The sequence below is a fragment of the Varroa destructor genome, unplaced genomic scaffold (assembly GCF_002443255.2).
Source record: "Varroa destructor unplaced genomic scaffold, Vdes_3.0 BEIS01000001.1, whole genome shotgun sequence".
Taxonomy (NCBI): domain Eukaryota; kingdom Metazoa; phylum Arthropoda; class Arachnida; order Mesostigmata; family Varroidae; genus Varroa; species Varroa destructor.
In genome coordinates this window covers 45949889-45961933 of record NW_019211454.1, presented here as the reverse complement: position 1 = coordinate 45961933, position 12045 = coordinate 45949889, and the positions used below count along the sequence as shown (strand labels likewise).

General features: G+C 40.8%; 2 protein-coding genes across 5 annotated transcripts in view; one reads left to right on the top strand and one right to left on the bottom strand.

The window, feature by feature from the left end:
- The window catches only part of LOC147758712 (uncharacterized), a 60843-nt gene that overhangs the window by 9896 nt on the left and 38902 nt on the right, over positions 1-12045 (top strand). Inside the window, exons 2-3 of one of the 2 annotated variants that reach the window (XM_086979029.1) lie at positions 5268-5410; positions 10896-11064. In XM_086979029.1, the coding sequence (XP_086835155.1) occupies positions 5268-5410; positions 10896-10921 (169 nt within the window). In that variant the 3' untranslated portion in view covers positions 10922-11064. Of the gene's footprint in view, positions 1-5267; positions 5411-10895; positions 11065-12045 lie in introns of those variants that run through there. The other variant, XM_086979001.1, reaches the window with a different exon arrangement.
- Positions 1-12045, bottom strand: part of LOC111244146 (uncharacterized) — a 93514-nt gene that overhangs the window by 63192 nt on the left and 18277 nt on the right. For 2 of the 3 annotated variants that reach the window (XM_022790886.2, XM_086978720.1), the window contains exon 4: positions 11280-11395. In XM_022790886.2, the coding sequence (XP_022646621.1) occupies positions 11280-11395 (116 nt within the window). Of the gene's footprint in view, positions 1-4463; positions 4550-11279; positions 11396-12045 lie in introns of those variants that run through there. The other variant, XM_086978749.1, reaches the window with a different exon arrangement.

Here is a 12045-nt window from a genome sequence, read left to right as displayed (position 1 = left end):
TCTTGAAAGGGCCGGACCGTTAACATATCCAGGCTATTTGGTGTGTCTGTTTAAGTGTACAGTAAGTGAATGCGTGACCTTGTGTATGTGTACGTGTGTGGGTGCTCGCGATCAGCAGATGCGAAATGTGGGGATTAGGTGAGAGATCCCGATGGCCAGAATACGGCAGAAAGGGGCGCTGCAATCCCTATCAGGTAACAGCAAAAAAAAAAACTCGGCTAAAATCAGAGCTATGAAAAAGCCGACTTTTAATGGACCGGACACACGATAGTACAGTGGGAAAAAATAGCCAATGCTGCATTATTTCTACTGCTATTTTTAAACGGTATAACAGCGGCAATGAACAGATCGCGCGGCAGACGTGCAAGATGTTGCTGCCTATTAGCTCTTGCCGTGAAACCTGTTAGGATAAAGTGGACGACCGTAATTTTCAGCTATGGGCGATTAAAGTGGGACGTTGTTACTGACATTACGCGATAGCGTTGGTCGATATAAAGTCAATTATCTATTGTACCGCAACCTTCAGTGATATTAGAACGATGGGAAATGATAATCAACACATTTTTTTCTATTTCAAAATCTGCAAGTTTCTAATCTGAACAGAAGCATTACTCCACATAGAATCTGCAAGTACGAACGTACGCGTATAAATCTATGCGTTACACCTTTAAACTCGACGTAATTTTTCACCTGCACCATGGGGCTTATCTTAAATTTTCTGTCGCCGATGATGTCGTATTTCACAATAAAGCATAAGCAGAAAAAAGCCAGTGTTGGGCAAAGTTCACATAAAATTGCTGTGTTAGCAGTTGCCACTTGGTGTGAGCCATGCAACGGATGTTGAATAGAACTCAAGTAATAGGTTGAAATAAAGTTGTCTGGTGCGAAAATAACTTGTGGGTTTGGTTTCTAAGTAAAAACAGCATCCGATTTCACCACGGTCTCAGAAAAAAAGAAGTATGCAGACGCGCCATATTCGAATAGAGTAGAATATCCACATTTTATGGACATAGTGTGCCTGTCGTAAAGCTAGAGAATAAGACGAGCCACGTATATAAACGAATGATTCTGGCAAACAACGAGCCATCATTCGAGGTATTTGCGCATATCGCAACAGTCCACAGGAAAGAAAATGGCGCCGAAGCTGAATTTGACGAAGGAAACCAAGACATTATATATCTGAACTACATATTACGCGATAGTCTATGATCGTATAGTCGTGTACTAATTTGTCGCGAAACTGATGTGCGGCATACCTTAGCTAGTCAACTACCTACTGATACAAAGGTCCAAGGCCGACGCGCTGGTCAAGCTCATCTTCTGAGAAAGAAGACTACTTATTGGACGTACTCTGATAGTCTACGGTTGGCTATATTGCTAATTATGCGATGCGTTTTATTAGATTCCTACCTTTCGTGGGCACAATAAATAAAATATTTCTATAGGGGCAAATTGTACAATACCCGTGACTACTTTCTGCCTTGCGGGTGTTTCAACAATTTATGTGGAAAATGATTTTTTTAGTTAGTCATAACTTGAACAGTGGTCAGATATAACGCTGGAACCAATTAGATTCGTTCAAGCTTGTAACGGCTGAAGGGTGTACGATGCACAATCTTCAGCCGTTATACTTCATAGAGTACTAAGAAATTGCCATGACGTTGAAGAATCGACGCCCCAAGACAGAGAAAAACACGACAGGATGCCCGATAAATTAGCCGGCAAATAATGCTCCATCTTATTATGTACGGCTAATAGCAACGCCACTGAAAAGCAATGGAGCGGGACGTCTGCACAGTATCGAGATTCCGCCTGGACGCAACTGTCCTCTGTGTGTCTGAAGTAAAGTCCTAGGCAAAAGCAGAAGTTACTGCCCATACACGAAACAAAAAAAATCAAACGAAAAATTAAGCTAAATGATAGGCTTGGAGTTCTTTTATCTAGTAGACGCCTGTTTACAAACAAAAGTGGTCTAAGTAAAATGTAGTTTATTGAGAACCAAGGTCAACTAGAAATTTGTCGATATGACCTTTTAAGCGCTATCGAGTACATATCTACGAAGTCGCATTATAATTATTAGATGCAAATCTGCGGACGCTTGCTACATTCTATATTAACCGATCTGACCTGCGGTGCATGGTGAGCCTAGATAGCGGTCATAGCGACTGAACTAACGAAGCGGAACTTAAAGCTGACAGCAGGTACCTTTTCTCTCTTCATGCTGACGAAACAAGGCGTTATAAAGTGTGGAAAAGTTTTTTCAACTTAGGCAATTTCGCCTCGCTGGTTACTGACAACTGAACACCAAATCAAATACTAACAAATTCATCGACGATTAAAAGCTGTCTGATCCTCTGCGTTTTCGACAACACTCGGTGAAGAGCGGCAATGCCTTGGTATTCTCCAAATAATTAAAACAATCGGGTTCATATAAGGAAATCTTGACCTAATATACTTATACGGACACAGACTGTATAGAGCAAACTAAGGGAGGTATCCAGAGAGAAAAAATGAAAACAATAGGCAATTCCCTCCTCAGAAGAGGGGTCAAAAGGTTAAACTGATTATTAACTAGATGACCGCTAAAGGACTCTGAAGAAGCACCGACTGCTTCTTTAGCTGATTGTGTTTTACAGTCTAACGAATGCAGTAAAAAGTCATACTCAAATGGACGGACAGACACATACTCGGAGTGATTTGAACAACACGGATTACTTCATGCCACCACAAGACTTTGCTTGGGGAAACTCAGACGTATTATATCTAGTTAGACTGCTGGATTCAATTAACGATCGCTTGTATTTTGCTTAAGCGTCACTAAATAATGTTTCAGTAAGCGTCTGGGTTAGATGAGTCACCTAGAGTTGTGTAAAGCGATGAAAAATTGCTTATCAAGAAAACATTTATAATATACTTTTGAAGTTTTTCAGACTGAATATGTCAAGGGGATTCAGTCAGTATGGCATATTGGCGTACTATGGAAGTCAACGAGGTAGATACGTCTGGAGAAAAAAAAAATGGCCACTTCAAACTCCCACTTTACACCACGTGTTCTGAAAATCGATGAGCATTTCTTATTACAATAGAAAAAAATGGAGTAATATCCATTTTGAACGCCGGTACTGGTCGTCGCAAGTATTCAGTGTCTATCGATTGAAGTGCACGTTATGCTTAAGAAGTGCTCATATTCGACGGGGCAGTAGACATTTAACCGAAGCGCACACAATATGAGTTCAAAAAAATTGCTAAAGTTTTATAAAACAAATCTTCCTTAAATATTAAATCATCAGAGTTCTTCTATTCTTTTGCCAATCTTCCAAGATCGAGGTAGTTTATAAAATAATCGCCTTCCTATAAACAGCATAGCAACGTTACTTCAATTTCTTCTATAATTAGGACACAAGCGTAATCTTCCGTAGCCTTTAGGGCAACTTGGTACTGTCTTCAGAGTCGGACTTCAAGAAGAATCATTTGTCCCTATCTGCGCTAACCAAGATAATATATAAACTAGCCTTTTGCTAAGTGATCACAATCGTTTCACGAGAAACAAACTACAAGTTAACTGTTCTATTAGAGCAGCAGTTCCTCGCTTGCGTTCGCTCTGTTATTAATGACTAAACAATAGCAGTAACGATGCAAACAGCGGATAGGAACGTCCATAAGCCTGTGGTCATTGGTCACATCGTCAGGTGGCTTCAGCTTAATCTTCCGTACTGCCCAATTTTTCAGTCATTGCAAAAATGTTCTCTACGACGTTGCTTCAACTACAACAAAATGGCTCTAAACAAATAGTAACGGTCTCGAACACGTTCTTGTCAAGATGAATTGTTCTTACTGTATTCATCGTTAAACGAACGTTATATCGACGGATTTTACACAAAAAGATCTATATGTATAATCACGATATAGGGTTACGTTTTTAATGCTCTGGATCATCTAAATTTTTAGCCTTAAAATTCAGGCAAAAAAATCACATATATAGAAAAGGGTGAGGGTGTCCGTACTAATTGGCTAAGCCCTCTTGAATTTTTTCGTTGATATTCTGAAAAATCGGGAAAGCTGGCTATAAAAATTGTTAGTTTTTATTTAGAAACCTTAATGAAAACGGTAAAATTTATCATATTCAGTTAAAAATACAGTATCTCCCATCTACTAATCGTTCAAGCACGCTAAAACGATGCTAATTAAAAGTGCTGTAAAATTAAATTAATTGAACGATTATGAATTTATATACATACGCTCTGATAATATCACTTGTGTGGGAAGATTAAAAATTTAAAAAAAAAAAAAAAAAAAACGGTAGATTATGAGTATCAGCATAGTAACACGTCTATAAAAAGGTCAAAATTGAGTCTACTTGGAAAATTGTCATCGACGATACACAAGTAACAACATTTGAGATACTCATTAATAATAGTAGCGATTTGTAAATTCGGATGATATCCCAAGTGCTTTAGACCTACCGCTCAATTCTTGCCATCCGGAGGTCGCTCCACGTTAGATCAGCCATGTATATGTCTTCCGTTGTACTCATCTCTTCAAATTGGATCGTTCCGTTAATCGACTTACAATGAGATAGACTCGTTTGACGTAATGAAGTACCAATCACGTTCAATGCACTTAATTCAGTCAATCAAGGCTTCCAACACCATAGAAATGGCCAAATCCTTTTCTAGAGCCATTCATTCGCTTGTAAATTGCAACTGTAGTAGTAGACTGACGAAGTTTATCACTATAATAAAGTGGTTCTTAACAGAAGACACGTAGCTGGCGCTTCCGCCTATCGTTTCCTATGGTTGAATTTATCAACATGTGTAGGGAGCACGTTTGGTATGAGGGTTTCGGCTTTCCCGCACTTCTTCCAGAAAGGTATCTCGGTAAGAAAGCGGCACGACTAGACCATCTAGCATATCGGACATATTATATCAATGATGAAGCCATCTTGCACCGTCCGATGGCACACACAGAGGTACATAGTGTGCTCACAGTCGCGTCACTTTACGACGTTTTCAGCTCAATTAGATGTAGCGTCTTAAAAGGCTGTCGTTTTACCCAGAAAGCCTCACACCATTTTAACAGGGGTATACATAAATATTGACTTACATTTAACGGAACACCTAATCAATAGTGCCGATCGCTCATCATCTAGCCACCGTGATTGTTTATATTGTTCGACGCCATGTAAAAATGCATGATTCGACAGCAGGGGTTCACTGTCAAATAACTGCAAAGACCACAATCGTTGTTTCTGCTGGTTGGTTTTGCAGGCGCTGCCGCGACCGTCACCGCATGATTTTGCTGCAGCTTTCATTGACACAAATGAGGATCTGCTACGTCGCGCACAGATTCCCATGGTATTCGCAGACGTCACGAGTAGGGTCGTCGGCAACGCTAAATCTGTCAGCGAATGGTAACTAGCATCTCCGCCGTTATTGATTAATACCATAAACTCTATATGGTTTTATACGATTACAGGAAACCAAAAAAAAAAAAAAAAAAAAACCGTTATACAATCGTCCCCGGCCACGATCATTAAACTGGTATCTGCATCGTGATCGAACGCCGACGTCGATCTGCTGCTCTAACAATCGTTCGCGTTAATGTTGCTATTGCCATTCTACTACACTACCGATGTATCGAACATGAACGGGCGCATGATCAGTCCGCCTAATCTAGGTGACATCGGGAATTGGAACTATGTTTAGGCTGAACATGGTTGACAAGTCCTCTTTGTGACTGGCGGTCAGTTTGAAGTGAGCTGCTCCCGTTAGTGCTTCTGCTATCCCTGAATCCTGTCAAACGCAACGTTTCAGCCGGTATCTAGCGGCGTTCGAACAGTGGTGAATTACTGGACGGTCCTTAGAACTACGTTCGTCCAACATCAAAGCGACACGTCATGATCGTGACAACACAAGTGAGGGCATGCGTATAACTCATATATAGCATTCGCAGTGCAACTGAAATTATGAGGCTTAGGAATCGACTAGGAATTTGTGGAAACCCATTATGGGCTGCTACCGATAGACTGTCGTTAACAGGTTGGCCGACTATAATCGACGGTGGGCATTCTACGAAGGACATGAGCTGCAAAGCGGTAACAGGTAGAGGAAAAACTTTCGGAAAACGCGTTGATCGTGTATCGATTTTCGGTTTTTTACGCAAACGTATCAATATAATCGAAAGAAACAGTTATGCGAGCTATTAGAGACTAATAAATATGCAAACTGTATACTCGATGGGTCTACGTGTAGTACGTGTAGCTTCAGGTGTGCAGTCTAGCTGGTAATAATGAGAGGGGCGGCTGCCTCAAGCGTCCGATACTGCGATGTGAACTTAGTATTGACTACATTTAACTGGATGTTTATGTTAAGAGACACTTTTTATACGATACACATTTAAGAGTAATAATTGTTCATGGACTCGAATTTGTCTAATATCCAACGTTAAAAGCTGCAGTCCTGCCTTGCACCTTTTGATAAGTAAGCGTAAGAAGATTTAAGGAAGTCGTAGTCGATTTTAAAACTGTGAATATACTTTATCCTTCCATTCAATGTCCCGTCAGCTCCCATCATCCCTGGTGTTTGATAGTGTGTGTCCCTTTCATTCGAAACCTATACTAGTAATTAACATTCCCCGCCGATACCATAGGTGTGGAGACATTTTATTCTGGCCCCTTTTACTCCCCGTGGATAGCATCCATCGTTTACCACTGGCCAGCGCATGACTGACTCACAAAGGCTCCCATCGCTCGAGCGTCTCGAAAAAGCACGTCAGGCGTTGTCTAGAAGATGCTCTAAAGGCTAGCGGCGTCTTTATAGATCGTCTATATCATTAGCCGTATCAAAACGGTAGTGAAGACCACTGTCGAACAGTAACCAGCCCAGGTTGAGCCGACAAGTCACAGGGTTCGGTGTGTGCGTTCAAAGTATTTTCAGTTAGTCCTGTGCGATATACACGCCAAGATGGAAAATAGACTTAATCTTTGCCAATCAAATTCGTTTACTTTGGCTTCCCGAGCGTAGGTGTCCAATCGGCTCGCAGCAACCGGACGCGAGCTGGCCGCAACCGAATAGCCATAGGTGGTCATCATTTAACAATGTTCGCATACAAAAGGCCTGCAGATTCTGACAGCTGAAGTGCGTTGTACAGCCGTATATCATCCTTGGGGGAAGTGATCCGCTCCACCTAACTCGATTCTTTGTCGAGTTCGCGATAAACCAACCGATGTCTAACTTATCGTTTTCAAGATGATGGGCACAGCAGCAGAAACAGTAACAACGACCGTCAGAGCTTTCGCCCTTCACAAAAGAGCAAGCGAATCGAATGAGGCTTCATCTATGCTGGCCGTGCGGCTATGTGTCGTTACGTTGCGTTCCTCATGAAAGGCGTCTGTTCTGGTGATCGGTAAGCAGTCTATGTTCTTCGATCGTTGCCGTGTTATGGCTTCAGGCGGGCGCGCAGTTACGAGCAAGCGACTGAGAGGCCCCATACGGCCAAGCAGCATCTGAAGTAATAACAGCACCAGTCGCTGCCACAGAGGAAAGGTTAACAGCGGCGACGGCAACAGCCACCGCAGTGATACGGCATAGGCCACAGCAGTATTTGACACTTGTGATGGCGCGTGTATGAATGTGTGGCCTCTGTGAAGCATACTGCAAGCACGCAGCCATTCTACCTGTGGATTGGGAGAACGTTTCGCCGGGCAGGAAAATAACGAACGCATCAGAGGATGCGGCTGTCAAAACCGAGTAGAGCAACAAAGATGGGACGAACAAAAAAACATTTATGCCAAAATACGATAGCGGCAACAATAAGAAAAAGGCTAAAAGCTATTTTTGCTTATGCTCTATGTTGATTATATGCAAATTATGATGATGCCACAAGAATCGAGGAGCACTTTACTTTAATTCGCCATTTGTACTACGATGTTTGAGAAAAAAACAAAGATACTCCGTAGATGTTTTACACTAGCTTATCCATAATACAATCGCATAAATGAAACTCGTTGGTATTGTGAAACTGGGATTGTAAACTCAACACAAAGTGCCATACCTACATTACTCTCAGCTCGCTATGAGTTTTTGCGTCAGTACCACCTGGCAAACACGCGCACGAATCATTATGCTAGATTTCCCGTCTATACAATGGCAACAACTTCTTCGACTTTGCCAACAATCTAGCAATAAACACATAACTATAGCATAAAATTGGGGTCACATTCGTTCGTGTAACTAAACGTAAACTGTTTTCATATACATTCCTATGCGCACGTGCTGCTTTTACTCTACTGGGCCACTTGTCCGTAGACTTACCCCACTCGATGAACCCACCAACTAACTGCCTGCCGATTTGGTCTGATCCCGGGCGCCAAAGGCAATTACCCACTGGGTTTACGTCTGGTACGCTAATTCGTATCTACGTATGATTGAAATTGTATTGACATTAGTTGTGTCTCGGCATACGACAGAGACATGGTACTGTGCTCAGTTCTCCATGGTGCATTCATGTATTCAAGATCTCCGGAAAATTTCGACTTGCTTTTGCCATCGTTAGTTAGCTAGCTAGCTAGTTCTATACTGCCAGATATATTCGATTCGCGGGTAATCATACGAGCTCCGTTTTCCTTCATTACCAATGATGACCAAAATAATTTTTCGCGAATTTGGAGCTGCACGTCAGCCAGGCCGACAACCACTATTCCGATCATTTTGGGTGGTGCCGTTGTGCATTGCCTTTGTAGGCGGGCCCCAACAGGCAGTCTCATGATGTTGAGCGCTTTACGGTACAGTGGCTCAGTCGTCGATGGCTGAATAGAAAAATTCATGCTATGTTCGCTACCGTTGAAAGACGTGAACCACGCACGGCTGCAACGTGTTTACTTTTCTACGGCTTAATTGCGTGCTGATCTGTTATATTGCCATAATATGAATCCACTAAAGTTTCCGTTACAGATTTGAACGAAGCTTACTTATCGAAAAAGAAACATAAATTATAGAATACGTTCCCATCATTGCCTTAAAGAACCTACGTATTTGGTTAGATAAAAATCAATATCAGTGGAAAAGATGGATGGCAGAAATCGAATGTGACGAGGGATTTCTTAAAAGTAAATTAATACTGATACAAATACTATTTGGCTTTCTTCAACTCGTTCTGGGCAATACCTTCCCTTATGCGCACTATCAGAACAAAGCCTACTTCACGCGGCCCCAACGTGGGACTCAAGTCCGACAGTTAGGCCTATTTTTGTCGAAACAATTTACGCACCGCTAATTTTCAACACCTCTTTTGAACACTACTCCGAGCCAACCACGCTCGTTGTCAAACAGCAGAACGAGTTGCTAGTAAGTGTTGCCATCAGATGATCAAACTTAGAGCGATGGGATCCTATAGCGTCAGTAGAATGGTAGCGGACTTTCAGGCCACAACATGTAATTTTAAACGTGTAGTTTGCGGACACGAACGTCATCTTACTGAACACCATGAACCAAAAACAGGATTTTTCGACCTATCTAACAACATTCTAAGGTACTTTGGAACTCACAATGCCTTCACTAGTACGTTTTTGACCTTATTGTTCATTTATGCACCGTAAACTACGCCATAGGCTATTCTTAGCCAATATTTACTTTTTTAGGCCATCGCTAAAGTCTGACCTCAACGACAATCTTTAGAAGCTCGCAGTTTTTTGCATTGCTTGCCCACCTGTCTTTTGCTTGCTGACAATGACATTTAATCACTTTGTTTAATAGCCGCTAGTAACAGCAGAGGCAGCCCAACAGAGACCCTCCTTGCCGAAGTCTTTACACGGCAATGCTTGAAACAGCTTGAATCACAGGGTCATCATAGCCATCCTGCAAGAACGAATGCCACTTCCCATAATAATAATAGGATATACTATTTTTAAATGTGTAACACGACGCAAGCATGTGGTAATGTTTTATGTTATGCAAACCTGGTTATATAAATTTTTTTTTCTTTTATAGAGAAAATTTACAGTTTGCTATCGTTATTCGTAAGCTTAATTAGTTAATGCGAAATTCATATCTATGATTCCATGATTTTGTTTCATAAATTAATCAAAAGCCTCTGTTAGTGATTAACAATCAGAAGAAACTTGACGTACTTACTTTTTTCTATTAGGTAGCTAGAGTAAAGAACGACGTTTTATTAAAGAAAATACAATAAAGCTCAGACACTGTTAGGACATAGACGAGTAACACCAAACTAGAACTAAGACGTTCCTGCACTGCTGTTTGGCCTATTAGCTAACCTATGAAGGTTACTTTTATAGCGCAGGCTACAAGTAGGAGATATATATGCAAGTTATATGTGGTATTAATGATTAGAGTTGATACAAATAGAAGCTTCTAGTGTCAGTTTCTGTGTCATGATATTAAGCGTGACTCGGCGGTAAACCATTGCTTGAGCATAATAAGCTCAGCCAAAACTGTCGAGCGTAGATATTGAGCAAATGAAAGTTGGCCGAAGTATGACTTACATAAGAGATATTTATCTCTCCGTTACTTTCGCCTGTTCACATATTTGTTCATTTCAATTGCGTAGAATCGAATAAATAGCTGAGCATGAGCCTGAGTGATTGGCATTGGAATAGTACGAAGCAGTGGTCATCGAGTTGAGGTAGCAGCTATCTTTGCCTTTGCCGGCCTATTCAAAAATCTTCAGTCAGGCAGAGACTATTATCGTTAGTTGTCTGTGTCCTTGAATTTCTGGACACCGTCAGCCTCTTCAGCATCTCTTCTCCATGATCTGACTTACGCTCGCAAGGCAGCGGCAGTTTCATAGTGTTAAACTAGCGTGTTCAATCCAAACTCATCTAAGCACGCCCTGCGAAATGCCAGATATACGGTTGATTGCAGCTGTGTTGTTGACAGGTAATGGAGGAACAGGGACCAAATGAAGCGCTCTTGCCAGCAACAGGAACCATGGCAGATCAGCGACGAGTCACGTAATCAGTCAACTGTATTCTCATAACCTACTCATACCTAGCTAACGTTGAAAAACTAAGTTTGTTCAGTTTTAATAAAGATAATATTTTATTGATTTTGGTAGTATTCTATCTGGCGCACTATCAGAACTCTATCCATCTTTTTTTTTTTGCCCATGGACACCCCCTATCAATTAGAAAAATGTGTACTTTTACAAAACTCATGGCCGAAACTAACATACGATCGGATAGTTAACACGGCCACTTCTTCTTATATATTGTCAATACAATGGCTCTATGCTGGCAAAACCAAAGATATTTTCAGACTTACCAAAGATATTTTCGATGCGTGTTATCAGGTACTATCGTTGGGGACGGCTGGCGATTCTTCTCGTCGCCGTTGGCAGGCATTTCTAGCATGCAGATTTTTTCATCATGTTTTTCTCCCTGAAATTACAGTGAGCATATTCTGTTTTCTAAAATGATTTAGTGTTAAGCCTAACTTCCAGATTGGTTTGAAAGCATCTGAGCCGGATTTTCCCTAATCCAATGAAACTGTAAAATTTCTTTGGATTAGGTATAAGGTTAGACACGAATATTAGCAATCGTACTATTTACCAGAATCAACGGGGTTATTAAAAACGAGGGCAGAGAATGCCTTATTAACAGAGCTGACCCACAGCTGCTGATATCCCATAACGATGTAATTTTTGCATTCTATACACTTACATTTTAAATAAACACTAGTTTATTTAAAATGTAAGACGTATATATATAAATGACTAAAAATAGCCCCATAAATAAGTGTCTCGCAGTTAGAGAATTCGCAAAAGTGTTATCCCTTTTCATAGTTAATAGGAAATATTTAACCTTCAGTACGGGCTCAAAAAAACAGAGAAAATATTTGGTTTAAAAAACGTATTTACGTAAATGACGGAAAGTTAAGTTTTCTTAACACCTGCTAAGTATTAGATTGAACGCTAATATATATATATATATATATATATATACTTTGCAAAATTTCTGGGTAGAAGCCCTTAAACTGAGCATTATGTTTCGCGATAAATGGAAGAAAAACTATTTTGGGCTACTGCATC